The following is an 18,403-nucleotide window of genomic DNA, read 5'->3' on the forward strand; positions in this document are numbered from 1 at the left end:
CCAACGGTGATAGGTTTGTTGGTGAGCCGAGGGTAAAACCAACGTGTAAGTGTTTGATTGTGATCCCGGAAAAACAATCGGGGAGGTTCTAGTCGGTGAGCCTGGAAAAACCGACCGAGTTCGTTGTGCGCTCGTAAAACAACAAGTTGGGTTGTGAGCTTGTAAAACAACCGGCTGTAATCGGTAGGATTATAGTGAAATTCCCAAGAGGTCTTGGGGAGTGGATGTAGGTGCTGGGGTGCACCGAACCACTATATGTCCTTTGTGTTTGTAATGCCTCTAGTTATTGTCTAACTAACACACTTACTTACTTAGATAAATTGCTTGCTTAATTCTTATCCGCACATCCTTTAGTTGCAAGCATATTTAATCAAGTCGAAGTCTATACATCAAACCCTTGCTAAGTTTAACTTTCACTGTGCATCTATACAACTTAGCATAGTTAATCAAAAAGTTTTAGAAGTAGCATAAAAGTTTTAAAAGACCCAATTCACCCCCCCTCTTGGGTTGTATCTACTGGGCAACAAGTGGTATCAGAGCAGGTGCTCAAATATTATTTGTAGTCTTAACCGACTAGAGCCAAAGATCATGACAACTCAAATAGATAGTTTTCTAGGAGAAGGACAATCAATTGATACACCTCCACTGTTTAATGGTATAAACTACCCACATTGGAAAATACGCATGCGCATCTTCATTCAATCACAAAACTATTATCTATGGAAAATCATAATAAATGACCTTCACACACTCTCTCATATTAATGAGAAGGACTTAGCACAATTAAATGCTAATGCTATGAACATATTATATTGTGCTATTCAAGAAACAAAGTTTAATGAAATTTCTGCATGCTTATCTGCTAAGGAGATCTGGGATACTTTATAAAATATTTATGATAAATCTCAGATTAGCTCTCATGTGCTTCAATTACATTCTAACAATGAGACTGCAGAAAAAGGTGTTGAATCTCCCACCTCAGTCGAGTCGACTCCAAGTATTTCAGAGTCGACCCTCAAGATAACCGAGTCGACTCCAATAAGGTCCAAGTCGACTCCGAGGCAAATCAGCTTCCTAAAGACAAAGAAAAAGAGGAAGCAAGAAGAAAGGAAGAAAGAGATAAAAAGGAAGAAAGCCTTGACCAAGAAAGAGTCAAGCCAAAAAATAAAGGTTAGGAGCAACAATGATGATATTAGCTCCAAGAAACTACAAGAGGTAACTGACTTGTGCTTTATGGCACAAGAAGACAAGGTAAAATCTGAATCTACTCTTACCTCAAATGATTTTCAAGAAAAATTCTCTTATGATGAATTATTAAATGCTTTTCATGAGTTGTATAGTGAATGTAGAAAATTAACTGTAAAGAATAAAAATCTTAAGAAACTAAATTCTGAAAATGAAAGCTTAAGGTCATTTTCAGAAGAATTGATTCAGAAAAATCATAGCTTAATTAAAGAAAATCAAAACTTAAGTAAAGAAATTAACCAATTAAGATGTTTTATTAACAAATTCACTGTAAGTTCAGAAAGATTAAAAATGATGTTTGAAAGCCAACATGCTGATTTTGATAAATCAAAATTTAGCTTGACTCCTTCACTTAGCCATAAATCTCTAGAGAAAAAGGTTATCAATTTACCAAGCAAACCATTAAATAAGATAACTTATTTCAAAAATGAAAAGGATGGGAATAACAACTTTACCTATCGTTCTAGTATAATTAAATCAAATGGTAAAGTTATTACTATTAAACAGATATGGGTTCCAAAAGGAACCATATGTCCTAACTCTCAAGGACTCAAGCAAGCTTGGGTACCCAAAATGAGAAAATGAGGATGTACACATAGGTGTACCAAGGTACCTATGGAACATAAAGAAACTTAAAAAGTTATTAACAAAAAAAAATTAATAATGAAATCAGTAATTCTTGCATCTCATCATTATTTGTGCTTTAGTATTTGATATGATTTGCTAGTAGTGATCAATTTTGTGATATAGAAAATACTTTTGGTAATAAAAATCAAATCTCTTCATTTTTTAGTATACTTTACTCACTATTGGATAAGTTGCTAAATGATTAATCAATTTATTAAGAATAACTCTATGAATTCTCTATATGCTTGATTGAGAGTTATTATCCATGGCATTATTGTTTATTGATCATAGATATGATAATGTGTACTTGGTATGCTTTTGAATATATGCACTATGAATACCAAGAAACCATCCTTGGCATATAAAATCAACTCATGCTAGTATGTACTTAATCTCAAAAGACCTTGCCATAGGCTTACTTAGATTATCTACTTAAAGGTCAAAGTTTTGCTATGCATGCTAACTAAGGAAACAAACAAAAATCATTTCTAAATCTAAAGATGTTGTTTCCATCTCCAAGTTTTTCAAAAGCTTACATTGGATTTATTCTTGAAAAATAAAACTGAAGTATTTTTCTGTATTTACTAAATCTTGTAAAAGTGGTTCAAATGATAAAGGTTTCCAAACTGTGAAGATAAAGAGTATCATGGCACAGTATTGAAAACCAAAATCCTGATAAAGGTTATACAGAAAATAATATTAAATCCAATGATTTCAGCACCAAGAACACCATAAGCAAAATAGGATTAATAGAATTCTTGAAGAAATGAAAAAGACAATTATGTATGATAGTCATCTACTTAAATAATTTTTAAAAGACTATCATCACTGCTTGTCATACATATGATTTCTATTTTTGATGAAAATTTTGATCTTCTGAAAAATGGAAAATGAACCATTGCATATCTTTCATATTTTTCAGTCGTACATGTTATTATGAAAATAATGCCAAATCTGATAGAGATATGTCTATCCTTGGATATCATTCATCAAGCAATGCATATAGAACATTCATGAAAAATTCTAGTTGTAGAAGTATCAATTCATTTTATTCTTTATGAGACTAATGATTTATTATCAAAATACTAAAATCAAATTAAATGATTAATCTTTTACATATGCACTTAATGAAGAAAAATTGATGACTACTAAAAGACTAAATCAAGAAAAGAGGAAATAGATCTTGATAAAGATTCTTGCATGATTAGAAGTAAAGATTATCATTATCATGTGCTTGCTTCATGAGCTTTATATTCTGTCAAATGAATGTGTAGAAGTCACTCCTATGTGGTTACTTCATTAAAAAGGAGATCTATGAAAAATAACCACCATATTTAAAAATACACATTACATATATGATAAAGCAATATGTGATTTAGAACAAGCATCAAAAGCATGATATATAAAAGCTTAAGCAACCTTTTTGATAGAAAGTAATAGTGATAAATCTATGCATCAAAAAGATGAATTTGTGATATCTTATTTGCTCAAAGTATGCATTGATGACATCATTTTTGGTTATACTAATGAAGAGTTATATTGCAAAGTGAGTTTGAAATATGATGAATGAATTAACATCTTCTCTCAAACTCCAAATTAAGACAAACAGGAAAGGGGATCTTCATTGACCAACGTTAGTCCACAAGAAAACTCTTATAGAAGATTGGCATGAAGAAGGTATATCTATGACCCCATCTTGTAGAATTTAAAAAGGATGAGCAAAGTAGATATATTGTGTTAAAGCTGTATTGAAGCATGATAGAATAATTATTTTATCATACAGCTAGTAGACCAGATTGTATGCTCATTATGTGACCTTGTGCAAGACTTCAATCTAACTTTAATTAATCATATTTTATTGATAACAAATAAATCATAATCTGAATTTTGATAGAAACAAATGTTAAAGATAAATTGATTAAAACATAGTTAACATATCTTATTGATAATTATCTTAAGCAAATAGAATCTAAACTAAATTGACTTAAACTATCTTGGTTAATGAATCTATCTCTTTAGTTCAAATGATATGTGCTTGCTTATATTTAGGCAATCTCTTGAGTAAAGTGACTCAACATGCAACTATTGTCATATCTTATATTGAGTCATCTAGTTAAAAAAATATATATGTTGGATGAATGCTTTGTATCTTAAAAAAACTAATGACCTTCCTTCAAGAAAGAAAAATGAGAAAGTTCAACTTGAAGGATATCTTCATGTAAGATACACTAAACATTCACATGCAAACAAGAGAGAGGATCTTCTTCAGCCAAAAGTTCACACATAAGAAATCTAGTTTGGCTTGAAGAACATATAATGAATAGGTAATTTAGATACCTTTCTCACAAATTAGTTGAGCAAAGTCAGTAACTTAAATCTTATTATGGCATGATTAAATTCTTTATTTATTAATTTTTGATATCATGTCTATATGTGTATTGACTGACTTATACTTTTAGAAATTATTTCATGGTTTGCCCAAACTAAAATATATCTTTGCCTATGTCATAACCATGAAATACACAAGTATATGCTTAAAATGTTGATGTAAAATAACTTGTGAGAAGTTATGAATCCTTGAGCATAATGAAAATGTTGTTTGCATGATATACATATATATGATACGTAAGATTAATTCTCTATTCTGCTCTCTCATGAAAATAACTTGAGAATAACAAAAAGAGAAAGAGATAAAGAAAAGAAAATGGATATTATTCAAGAGAAGTAAAATCCAAGTAGAGGCAAACACTTCAACCTTAAGGAAAAGCAAAACAAACTTAATATATTCGACACATTTGTGAGACTTGTGTGAGCATTCTTTTGGAAGGGATAAAATCCATAATTAATTACACTTAAACAGGGAGTTTTTGAAGTAAACATTTTAACCTTTCTATATTGCTCATCATAGGGATGGTGCCAATGGGGAGGCTAGTGGTAGTACCCGGCACTATTTGACCCAACTATTCGGTGTAGGGCATATTAGGGACGGCATAAGAGGGAGGCTAGTGGTAGTACCTCGTGCCCCTTCCCAACTCCACCGGATAGGGAGCAAATAGAGTATAGAGCATAAGAAAGTAAAAATGAAAGACAAAGTTAATAAAAATATATAAGAAGAATCAAGTCAATTTTTTTTTAAACACTTGAAAACATACTTTAAGGATGAAATCAGTGCAAGATTATATATAAATAGGGGGAGTTTATTTGAAAAGGAATAGATTTTGATTCTTGACATGCTTGTTCTTAGTATTTTAATGCATGACTCAACCCATGATATATTTTGCATATGGTATGATGTCTTGATTTATGGGTTCTCAATATTTTGTAATACTCCATGCTTGGACAACTTGATTGAATGTTTGGAATATTACATAAAATTTTTGTTTGGCATTATTGAAAAGAAATTTTCAGATTGGTTGTTAACAATCATCATTAAAACCTGAAAGTTGAATAAAGGAGAAGAGAAGGATATCTCTATTTAGGAAAAATAAATTGATTTTGTTCTATCCTTCAACTTGCCTAAATTTGGTATATAATGTTCAAATTCGTACCAAAACTCAACATTTAATACAAAGATTCTGAATATGCTCTTATATGTTTGAAATATGTATTTTCAATCGTAATGATTTAAGATGAGCTATAATGTGGAAGATACATATCTCAAATTATGATTTTGAAAGCCTCAATTGAAAATCCTATGTAATTCAGAATCTGATTTTATATACAAGCTTAAACTCAATATGATTTCTAAATAAAATCTTAATGTAAGAAAAACAGAATTTATTTTGATTGCTCCGATACGCATCCGAAACATATCATTTCTTATTTTCAAAGTATACTAATATTGGTTCAAATGATGTGTTTTTCGATGATCTTGATTGCAAACAAAAATTTCTAAATATATGATTTTATTTTGATATTAAAAGGATTTATTGTGTCTCATGTATACATTGCTGAAAAACTATGATTAAGAAATTGAGTTCTATAAATATATATACCTCAATGATCATCTATATGTTTTTCTCCCCTACATTATTAAAAAAAAACTTCCATCAATAGAGTGAATGATCTTAAAACTAGAAATATTTCAGCTCACTCAAATGATTCTAAAAGAAAGAAAATGTAAATGCGGTTGAAAGAAACTAAGCTTCAAATGAATCATTTTCTGATTGATATTTCTATACATTTTCTCTAAGATTAAGAGAAAGCATAACTTGTTCATAAAGGATTAGAAAGAGTAATTACTACAAATTTTGGAATAATACTAGATTACTCTACATTCTCGATATTACAGGATTTCAGTGTTATTCACGTTTATCACTATAATCTGAAATTCAACAATTTAAAATGATTAAAGAAGAATGCATCTTTTGAGGGGGAGCTTTAGATATTCAGTATCCTATCCCAAAGACACTTTATTTTGATGCATGCTTTGAATTTTATGGATTGATGAACCTCCTTATATTGCAAGACATGCTTTAATTACCTTAAGATGAGTTCTATAAAGGTTGTCTTATCTCAAACTTTGAGTCTTATGAAAATAAGCTGAAACTTATAGAAAATATATTTTTGAGATTGACAATTTTGTTGAACATTATCTTAGGATTCTAAACTCTTAAATGGAATGATCAATTGAGGGGGAGAAAGAAAATTTCAGAAGGAGAGGTCTTATGGAACTTAATTACATGAATCTATAGGAGAGGGAAAGAATACTAAATGAAAAGTGATCCTAATACTCTCCAATATGTATCATCTGAAATTTAAATCTGAAAATCTTTATGATACACCTTGAGGCGTGTTATTTGGTTAGTATATCTTATGCATCACTCATGAACCAAATTACAAATCTTAAGAGCCTCTAATTTAATAAAACAGGGGGAGAACAATGTATTAAATTTTCTTGAGTATCTCTTAGAAAATCTATTTTGAACCTCACTAATGAGTTTTAATTGGCTTGCTCTTTAGAACTTCTATTTTGTGCCAATTCATTATTTTATGTATCAAATTGTGCTTATTTTTTAAAGGAATAAAAGAAAGTCTTTAAAAGAGCTCAAAGATGTATCAAAAATTGCATAAACTCATATTTTGGTATTTGTGCCCCAATGCTCTTATTATCATAAAAGAACTTTGAAGTCATTAAGAATTAATGATCCAACATGATGATATATTTTTCCAAATATATAAGTTTTGATCTTTTACTCTGAAAATTAATTAAATTGCTCTCATGTTGATAAAATACTTAATAGATTGGGCAAAAGGTCTTAAATGAACAAGCTTTCATACTTAGTGAAGAGAGGTTAGATTTCCACTCATATTTTTCCTTGACTATCATTTGTGGTACTTCTTGAATTAACCTAAGGAAGATTCCACCTACACTTGATTAGAAAACTATCTGTGGTATCAAATTAAAAAACCTCTTGAATTCACACTCGATGTGTTCTGCTCTGATCTTTGTACTTAATGTTTCACTATCTTTTTGATGTTGTCAAAAAGGGGGAGAAATATCTAAGTATATGCTATATACTCAGAATGCTTTATTACTTTGAATTGAATACAAATCAGCTTAAAATTTAAATATGTTGATTGTGTTAAGCTGATTAAATCTAAAGCATTATCATGAAGTATGTTTTTAAATATATATGTTTTCTACTTCATGCAACTTAGCTATGTATTACTTCTAGAAATCAATATCTTTTATATTGCATATACTCCAAGTTTTGTCATCATCAAAAAGGGGGAGATTGATGACCCAAAGATTGATTCATAGATTGATTTTGATGATCACAAAACCTTGAAGTATAGATACTAATGTTTATGTTGCAAGGAGAAAGATATTTATTTTGCAAGGAACATAGCAAGTTGGAAGAACACAAGAAGGCCTCCAAAGCTCTCAAGTTGGAAGAAAGCTACAATTTATTGGCCCAAAGTTTAAAGTTCAAAGGATTCAAATTGGAGGAGTAAAATCAAAAGAAAAATTCAAAAGAACAGTCTTCGAGTCGATTCCAGTGGAATTCGAGTCGACTCCGGAGAAGTATGAGTCGACTCCGGAGAAGTATGAGTCGACTCCTAGGAGTCACAGGCAGAAAAGTCAGAGAGCAGTTTTCGGGTCTGAGATTCGAGTCGACTCCAGTGGAACGCGAGTCGACTCCGATGGTTGGTAGGTCGACTCCAAAGAAAGCAAGAGTCGACTCTCAGCGGAACACAAAGAAAAAGTCAGAGAGCATTTTTGGGACTCTGAGATTCGAGTCGACTCCAGCATGGAACGCGAGTCGACTCCGATGGTTGGTAGGTCGACTCCAAAGAAAGCAAGAGTCGACTCTCAGCGGAACACAAAGAAAAAGTCAAAGAGCATTTTTGGGACTCTGAGATTCGAGTCGACTCCCGCATTGCACGAGTCGACTCCGAGACTCCGCGACCATCAACAGACAGAAAACCAAGTTACTGCCTCTGAGATTCGAGTCGACTCCCAGACAGCTCGAGTCGACTCCAAGGCAGCGCTACACCAAGATGGCAGAAGGCTGTATTTCGCAAACTGAGAGCCGAGTCGACTCCAAGGAAGTTCGAGTCGACTCCAAGACTGGACGAGCCAAAAGACAGAGGATCGGGAGTTCGGGCTCTGAGATTCGAGTCGACTCCCAGGACAGTCGAGTCGACTCGAGAGGACAAAATTCAAAATTGGATCCACGGACTTCAGTGGATGAGCCGACTCCGAAATTGCCAAGTCAAGCTCCAGAAGTTGGCGAGTCGACTCCAGGTTAAGACGAGTCGACTCCCAGTCGAGGCAAGCACATTAATTCAAATTTGGAACAGTGGCCGAGTCGTCTCCGGTAAAACACGAGCCGACTCCTGCAACAGGCGAGCCGACTCCTGATCGCGCGAGTCGACTCCGATCCCAACGGTAACATTGTCAGAAAATGCAGACTGTGTCCAACGGCTCTTTTTCTTGTCTCTAACGGCTATATTCTTGTTTCCACGCCATCTAAAGCTATAAAAACAAGAAGAGAGCTAGGGGAGAACTCATGGAAGTGGGAGAGATCATCTAGGAAAGAGATCTCAAAGAGATTACAAAGGAAATCTCCCATAAGCACAAAAGGGCCATCCAAAACGAAATAGAGAGAAGAAGAGCGTCCAAGTGAATCCGAAAGCTTCCTCTCCATCCGTGTGCTGCCTCGGGGATCCTCTACTTCATGCCAAATCAGAGGAGGATCAAGTAAAGAAGAAGCCGAGCTCCTCCATCTTCAAAACTCGTTTGAGGGCTTCTCTTTACTCTATTTGTTTATATTGTCATATTTGCTTGTTTAAGAAGCTTTGTTTTGTTTTATACTTTGGTTTAATATCTTGTAACTTGATTCAATCAAGGGATTGAATCAAGGGGTTAAAGTTTGTTGGTGAGCCAAAGAAAAACCAACGGTGTTAAGGTTTGTTGGTGAGCCAAAGGGAAAACCAACGGTGATAGGTTTGTTGGTGAGCCGAGGGTAAAACCAACGTGTAAGGGTTTGATTGTGATCCCGGGAAAACAATCGGAGAGGTTCTAGTCGGTGAGCCTGGGAAAACCGACCGAGTTCGTTGTGCGCTCGTAAAACAACAAGTTGGGTTGTGAGCTTGTAAAACAACCGGCTGTAATCGGTAGGATTATAGTGAAATTCCCAAGAGGTCTTGGGGAGTGGATGTAGGTGCTGGGGTGCACCGAACCACTATATGTCCTTTGTGTTTGTAATGCCTCTAGTTATTGTCTAACTAACACACTTACTTACTTAGATAAATTGCTTGCTTAATTCTTATCCGCACATCCTTTAGTTGCAAGCATATTTAATCAAGTCGAAGTCTATACATCAAACCCTTGCTAAGTTTAACTTTCACTGTGCATCTATACAACTTAGCATAGTTAATCAAAAAGTTTTAGAAGTAGTATAAAAGTTTTAAAAGACCCAATTCACCCCCCCCTCTTGGGTTGTATCTACTGGGCAACAAAATTAAACCTAGATATTTTTGGATTCTAAGAAGGTTGTGGAGATCACATTAGTAACCTTAAACTTGACTAAAGGATCGGGGGTTAGTTATGGTATGTACACTCTATAAATTGAGGACAAAAAGATCTAAAGGTTTTGCTCTAGTTCTACTTGGAAATTTGAAATTTGGAGTTTCTTAGTCTCAATGCAAAGTGATACTTTAGTCAGAAATCATTTTGTGACTTTAAAGAATTAAATGAATTAAATCAGAGTGTGCAGCGGAAGTGTGGTGGTTTGACTTATTTTGAAACTGGTTAAGATCATTAATATTTGATCTAAAAGGCATTATGATGAAATACTTGAGTTAGTTTTAGGAGAATGTTGTTGATTCTATGGATCTCTTATTTGTTGGAATGATGTGGGAGAAAGAAAAGAAAAATGATTATAGAATATTAAGAGCATTTGATACTAAAGATTTCTCCTATTTCTGTCAAGCCAATTATGATCTCTGTGTAGAATCAAGAGAAATTAATTTCTTGGGATATAATTATGGCATTTTAATCTAAGGTTGGAAGTTTGGAATTCTTTTGAAGGAGATCAAAAGAACTTACTATGTGTGGTAAATAAGAAAGGATCAAGTTTTGAGATGCTGTGATTTTTGTATGTCAAAATCTTAAGAGTGGTACTCCAAGAGGGAGACTATTTAAGATCTCAGGGATGATATGATGGATGCATATTTTTAAAGTTTGAGGCTTCAAGTAAGTTAATTTCGAGGACGAAATTTTTTTAAGGGGGAGAGTATGTAATACCCATGAAAAAAAAAAGAAAAAAAAAAAGAAAGAGAGACGGGCCGGCCCGAAAAGACCGGGCCCATCTCCCTTTTAAGATCGTGCCCTAGGCACGATCGTGGAAGAAGAGGGAGAGTGCGAAGGGGAGGCGGCGGCGACGCTAGGTCGATCGCTGGAGGGAGCCGACTCGCCGGAGGAGTTGAGCGTCGGGAAGGCGGCAGATCTCGCGAGCCGGCCGGTCAAGAAGGAGGATCCCCATCAACGCACGAAGAGGCCTTGGATCCGTGGGTTTACTCACGGATTTCTCCACCAAACCCTCGCCGGAAGGGCCGCCGGAGCATCCCGCCGGACCGAGGTAAGCCTTGTGCTTCATTACTTTGTTTTTTTTGGGTGGTGTTGGTGAAGTTTTGGCCGGTGAAGCCGTCGGAGAGGGATCCGAAACAGGGTACCCCTGTTTCGGCCCCCTTCTTTCGGATCTCGCCGCCGGCGGCCGCCGGGAATGGCCGAGATCCATGGTATTGGGGGTCGGTCGGGTCTATGTGAGGGTCGGAGAGGGTTTTCTAGGCTATGTATGTGATGAGGGAGGGTGGATCCGAGGTCTTCTTCCTCGGGATCCCATCCTCTCCTCCTCTTCCCCTCGTCGGTTGGCCACCGGTGGCGGCGACGGCGGCTGGGTGTCGTCGGTTGGGGGCCGAGCCACCATCACGGTGGCCTTTCCGTGGAAGAAATGGAGGAAGGGGGAGGGGTCTGTGTCGGTTGGAAAGAAGAAGAAGGAGAAGAAGAAGAAGAAGAAAAAGGAGGGAAAATAATAATATAATAATAATAATAAGAGAAGAAGAAAAAGAAGAAGAGGAAGAGACTTCTTCCTCTCTCTTTCTCTTAGCCGGTTACCATCGCCGGCGACTGCAGCAGGGGCGGCCGGCGATGGTTCGGCCAATGGTGGCCGAGGGTGGGGAGGTGAGGGCGCAGCCACCCTGGCTGTTGCCCTTGGACCAAGGAGGTGGAGGAAGAACCCTTCTCTATCATCCACCCTTCTTTTGGTCTTTTCATCGGGACCGGCCATCGTCGCCGGCTTGGCAGCGGCCACGGCTGGCGACGACATGGGCCGGTGGTACAAGGTGGGAGTCGGGCCACCCCGACTGCCCTAGATTTGGAGGGATTGAGATGTTTGGGGATCTGGTGATGGATCCCATAGTAGATGTGAATTATATTTTGGAATATTTAAATATTAAATAATTTAGTTGTGATTTATAATTGATGTTGTAGAGGAAGAGTCGGCGGTGCCGGAGATTTTGATCAGGGGACTCAGCACCCCAGCTCGTAGTTGTGATCCGGATCTGTAATTGTGACAGTCTACAATCTCTGTAAGAATCCCTACATCTTAGCACTTCTATGCATATATTGATTTATCATTGGATTTATTTACGGTTTTGATGTTATTGCTTGTGAGTTGATATGATACATATGAGACGAATTTTTATCAACATATTTTCATTATTATGTTGTTATTGTTTATGAGTTGATTCGGCACCTATGAGGCGTGCATGTTGTTTATAATGAAAATATTGAGATAAATTCATTTGGGAAGAAATAACATATTTTTTTGAAAATTTATGAAAATATGTGATGTGATGGGAATGTGATTGAACATGTAAAACTAGACATATAATATGGGTTGGACTAACCTTGTCATGAGATAGCCTCTACGAGGTTATGCGTAGGATAGCGGCCACGAGCTGATGCGTGGGATAGCCTCCACGGGCTTACGCGTGGGATAGCCTCTACGAGCTTATGCGTAGGATAGCCTCCACGGGCTTACGCGTGGGATAGCTGCCACGAGCTTATGCGTGGGATTTGTGCAGTCTTGGACTGGGACATGACCTTGGTTAGTCCAACGCCAGAAATGGAAAGTTTGAAAACTTTGAAATTTGAGTAATATGGGAATGGATCACATAATGTGAAAAAGGATTTGTGTATATGTACTGAGAAGCGATTGAATCTCTATATTAATTTCCTTCATTCTCCAATGTGCTGGCTTGATTTTGCTACCATGGGAAAGAACTAGTAGTCTGCATGCGTGCACGTCCATGCTTGCCAGTATGTTTTGTCTATTTTAGATAATAGTTCCATGATAATTTTTGGTCAGGAGACCTCCTGTTTCCTTGCAGGGCATGAGGAATTCCTAAGCTTTTCAGTCTCCTTGCTCTAGTTCATCCATGGTCAGGTTCTGATTCTGTTGGAAGAAGAGGTGCAAATGTATACCTTAACTTGAGCCACAAGAGAATTTAAACTAAAGTTTACCTTTATCTTCTTAAATTCGTTGAGTTCCTTTCTAATCTTTGCATATACTTGCACCAAAATTGTGGATCCCTAGAAAGGTAACTCTTCGGAGAAGGGACTTATCTGCAGGAGTGAAGTTTAGACCCATCCAAAATTGCTCTTGTTGCAGTCAGAGAATTATTGATACGGATTTGGTTGTATAACCTTAGCAATAACTTCTTAGGAGTGCAAGTTGGTGATATTACATGATGCGAACGTACCTACATAATTTCTCCAGGTTGAAATTAACCATTAACATAAGTAAAATTTTTATACCAGCCGGCCTTGGCAACCAACTCAGCAGAAAAAAAAAAAAAGCAAAATAAGAAAAGAAAAATATAAAATATAAAAGCATCATCGAACAGGCATCCCAAGAGATTGCGTGATAACAGTTTTTGTGAACTCAAAAAACTACTCATCTCATTAAAACAAAAAAAAAAGAAAGAAAAACTAAATTCCTTCGTCAAAGGTGTATCTCACTAGATCAATTATGCGCTCCTCCTCCTCGAGCAACCACTAGCGTGCCATGTTGTGGATATGTATCTCAATTATCAGCTCCATCTCTTCGACTCCAGTATCAAGAGCTTCTTGGCCTGGCGAAGTCTGTGAGCTCCTCCTCTCAGAACCACATAGCACTCGGATCGTTGTAGCGCACATGAGAAAGGATTTCTGGAATCATATAATTAATAGCTCGCAGATCCACCAAGTGGCCGAGATATAAGGGAAAAACTTTGAACTCCGGCGCGCAGAGCAGCCCCTGACGTCCATGGGGGAGCTCGTAGAACTCGGAGACGTGGAGGTGAACGTCTACCAAGGCCTGATGGTTTTTTCCTTCTGTGTCTATGCCACCTGATTGGAAAGGTACTTAACATTGCCTTAATACCCAAACCCAAGAAGATCAATCCGCATGAGATAAAGGATTCTCGCCCTATAAGTCTTTTTTTTATGAGATTGTGGCAAAGGTGCTAGTTTCTAGGCTGGAGAGTAACATGAATAATTTTATCGCTGAGAAATAAGAAGCTTTCATTCAGGGGCATTACATATCGAATACTATCTTAATAAAAAATTTTACGTCGGATGGAGAGTGCTTCTAAGAGAAACGCATTAATGGTTCTTAAAATTGACATGAAACGTGCTTACGGTAGAATCAATCAGACTTTTCTGAGAGCTATTTTAGAGCGCTACGAATTTGATCCTGCGTTCCTTGAGTGGTTTATGCTCTGCGTTTGCCATCCTAGCTTCTGAGTCTTATGAATTGTAACTCTCCAACGTGATTGGAACCTTTCTTTGTTGCATCAATTTTTCCCTTCGGAGCTAATTCAACAAATTTTATGTGCCCCGAGGGAGAGCCCGTGATACATACAAAGAAATCTTGATGCCCTTTGAGGTGGTGGATGGGCAATCTCGAGAAGTTTTTTCGGCAATCTGAAAATTTGAAGGTAATACCGAGAGTAAAACTTTTTTGGTGAAAAGTTACTTGGAATAACTTCCTTGTAATTCTCTCATTCTAGAAATTGGGATCTCTGTAGGGTGATTGAAGATGGGGAACATGTTCTTATCGGTTGTTCTATTGCAGAAGAGTTGTGGAGTCTGATTGCTACCATGTTTGATCATATCTGCCACTTGTCCTTCATGCATTCCCTATTAATTGCTGTGGCTACAGAGTCTCCGATCTCGAAAACCCTATCGATTGGCTCCTCTTCTTCTTCCTTGCCCCTCCCCATGGGTTCTTGCAGCTGAATTTTGACAGCTCTCTCCAAAACGATCAGGGCGGTGCTGGTTACATTCTACACTATTCTTTAGTTGTAGCATAATTTCTGGACCCACTTGGGAATGGCAAAAAGGATAGAAGATTTTTTATTTTTTTTTTGTGCGAGAAGAAAAGTGGAACAGAATTTGATCGAGAGAAGAAAATGAACTCCACGTCCTACCCAGATTCCAGTTATATTGAGATCAATCCAACTAGATAAAAGAATCTAAAGGAATTAAGAAGCAGTGATAGTTAGCTAACATAAAAAAGAAGAATTATGTCCTAGGAAAATCAGTCCTATTAAAACACAAGTTCAACCCTCATCTGTGTACAATATGGCCATCAAAATACCATTCAAAATCAGTGAGCTAATTGCCCTTGCTGCTACAATCATCTAATGCAAGTAAATTTTTTTTGAGAGAACTAATGCAAGTAAAATTGGAACAGCAAATAAACGAATAATAGGTAAATTCAAAATCTTAGCTATCTCCTTCCAGTTTCACTCTCGGCTCGAAGTAGGCATCTCATAACGGCACAAAGGGCAGAGGTGGCCCCTTTCCAGCCACCGGGCGAGACAGTCGCCATGAAAGACATGCATGCAAGGCATTCGAGTCACTTCTATCCCGACGTCAAACTCCTCCAAGCATATCGCACATCCATGCTGCTCTCCAGCGTTATTACATGTCACCTTTTCCAGCTCCTCGATTGAAGCCGGCGATGCCGGCACCCCGCCAAAACCCCCTCCTCCATTAAAGGAACGCCTCGGCACCTCTGTCGTCACCTCCTCGGCCGACCCCCAAACTGCAGGGTAGACATGGATGATGACGACCATCTCTACCCTTTCTCTTCCTGCATCGAATGCCAGTTGGGCTTTGGAAGAAGTGAAGGCGATGAGCTTCTCCTTCCAGAACTCTAGTGCTCTCGGGTTGGGAGAGCGTGTGGTGGAAAGCATGCGAGATACCACCTCCTCGAGGGACGGGGAGGCTAAGAACTGGCCTAGGGGGAAGCAGAACGCTGAGCTCTCGGTCTCGGGGACTGCCGTCCGGCTGCCGCCTTCGTGCTGCAGTTCGTGGAACTCCGAGAAGCGGAGTTCGACGTCAACTGGGACTAGCGGCCTCATATCTGCTTCCAAATCTCTCTCCCCTTTGAACGAGACAAGAAGGTATACAGCAGTGTTGCCCAAAAGGAACGCCATGGACTACTACTCTCGTTGTATCGCTTGCTCTTCTTTTTTTTTAATCTTCTTTCTTCACCACGTCTGGAGAGCGGTGGTATATAGAACGAGACGATTTCAAGGACACCACACCAAGAATCAGAGCACACCCCTACGACGACACATATAATAACTGAAGTCCAGTCGTCTTCAAACTCAAACAAGGATATTATTGATTGCTTATTTAAAATAAAATTCTACTAAATCTATCAAAACTGGGAGGCCAACTTTTACTCCAACTATCCTACACAAAAATAAAATACATGTCCTACCTAAACTGGTAACATAGGGATAACTAGCTAGAATAACAATAGAATGAATAATAATTAGTAGAGATATAATCCTAGTTAAACTAGGACTCATGATGTAATTATCTATATTGTAACTTTAGGAGTTTCTCCACGTCCAAAAAGAAAAAAGATTACTGTTTTTGTTTTGGCAGTCCAAATCATAACCGAATATTTCTTTAAAAAAAAAAGGCGTACAGTTCTAATCATAATTATAGCATTCCTACCATTAAAAAATATAGCAGATTTCGATTAGCCATGCAGATCATGTATGCCTTCAATATACCATCGGGATGGTGGATTTTCAATAGGAAAAAAAAGGAAAAACTTGACAATTTTTTGTTTCAACATATTAAAAATTTCCCCGCCCCACATAGCATGAATTTCCTACAACTTGGATTGCACAAGAATTGCTGAATATTAATATTCTCGTTTAACTACTGAAGGCTAAAAGTTTCAGTCTGGTTCTCAAGGAGAACATTGTTCCGAGCTATTCTTTTTCACACGCAACCTGACTCGGATTCCGTTGCCGCCCCCGCTAAGAAGCCAGCAGGACACCAGTCATCAACATGGCAAATGATATGGATAAGATTCATGAGACACTCTGAATACAAAGTACTCTTTATTAATATTCTCGTGGGGACGGATCAAACATGAGCTACTCTGAATTCAGAGTACTGCAGCTGCTGGTGAGTTGTTGGCAACTGCATGGTACTTCCAATAAATTAACCTGGCCATCAAAATGGTCTGAACAGCATAAGACCAGTGTCCCAACCTAGAAACCTATTTGCAGCATCCCTTGGGATGGGAAGCACAGAACTTTGCGATCCTTAACGATGACTTAGAAATGCTCAAGAAAATATCAACATGATCATGGGGCAAAAAATGTAAACAGATGGAACACATCAATGCCACGCAATGTTTTGTTTACTGCAGAGAGATCATCAGTCCTTTAGAACAATACTTGGAGACTGGTGATAGATTTTACTGCCTGTAAACAAAATATATATTATTCACAACTTTGGTGGATTTTTAGAATTGTTGCTTGCAGTAATATAAAATTTTCTTGACGTTGATGTGGCATGACAGACTTGAAACACATAATTCACAAGAAGATGGTAGCTTGAGCCATGTAATGCCAAGTCAGTGCCTTATTGGTGAGAGACACTTTGGTGTGGCAGAAAGTGGACTAGTAGTGCAAGCTATTTACATAACTTGGTGGGTACCATATAATTGTTCAGATGCCTTAAAAAAAAGTAATAGTGGTTCAATTACCTCCTTCTGGAGATCAGAAAGAACCGAAGATTGGTCTTTCATATCTTTGCTTGGCAATCCCTTTTGCAATATTTTCTTGGAGAAAGTTTTAGCATTTTCGAGTTCTGGTTCCTCTAAAAACATCAAATGTACCAAATGTACTAGGTTATTGGATTGTGATCAGTGATTAAATTTTGGTTAGTGAATTGTTTACCAAGTACTGTGACGAGCAGCCATAAACTTAATGACAGAATTTTGGTTAATAAAAATTGATTTTGCTCAGAGGGTTTGTGACAAATTAGTGATGCTAACCTTGTCACTAGATCAGTGACAAAATTAATGACAAATATATAGTGACAAAATTTGTGACCATGTCTGTGACGACTAAATCTATCACTGAAGATTGTGATAGATCAGTGACCAAACTTGTGACCGAATTCTGTGACAAAATCAATGACCAAGTTACCTTCATCAATAAATCAGCGACTGGATAGTGACGGAAAATACGTAATTTCTTAAATATTTAATTATTGGATTTGTAACGGCTTAGTGACGGTGGTTCTGTCACGGAGTTTAGGGACGGAAATCGCCGCCGTCACTGAAAATTTAGTGACGCGTGTTTTTGTAATCAATTCAGTGACGGAAGCTCCGGTCACATATGTAGAAACAGTAATCTTTGAAGCTGCAGGTTTAGTCAGGGAATATAGCTCACCGATTCATCATTTCGACGGCCAAAACCTTTCAATATGAGTTATCTTATTCCTTCTACAGATGACTAAGCTCTAGGCACTGTCACGGTGGGGCAGTCTCTTTTTGTTAGGATGCACCACTATATATTGGTCGTGCACTAGTGTTCTAGACTAAACTATATGCCCTTTTCTTCGTGCAAAGCAACCTTCCTAGTATTAGATACAACAATACAGATTTAAGTACCTCACATTTGCTTCAACACCCACACATGAATAAGTATTAGA

The 18,403-nt window shown here is 37.3% G+C and overlaps 1 protein-coding gene across 1 annotated transcript; it reads right to left on the reverse strand.

Annotated features, from left to right (window-relative positions):
- Positions 1-15,174: 15,174 nt before the first annotated feature.
- Positions 15,175-15,870, reverse strand: LOC120110626. The gene has a single exon (XM_039126201.1). The coding sequence runs from the start codon at positions 15,868-15,870 to the stop codon at positions 15,175-15,177; it is 696 nt and encodes a 231-aa protein (XP_038982129.1).
- Positions 15,871-18,403: the final 2,533 nt, after the last annotated feature.

The sequence above is a fragment of the Phoenix dactylifera genome, chromosome 4 (genome assembly GCF_009389715.1).
Source record: "Phoenix dactylifera cultivar Barhee BC4 chromosome 4, palm_55x_up_171113_PBpolish2nd_filt_p, whole genome shotgun sequence".
Classification (NCBI taxonomy): domain Eukaryota; kingdom Viridiplantae; phylum Streptophyta; class Magnoliopsida; order Arecales; family Arecaceae; genus Phoenix; species Phoenix dactylifera.

Bases quoted from the DNA above. Each gene is read 5' to 3' on its own strand.
- LOC120110626 (XM_039126201.1), bottom strand. From the start codon at position 15,870: ATGGCGTTCCTTTTGGGCAACACTGCTGTATACCTTCTTGTCTCGTTC.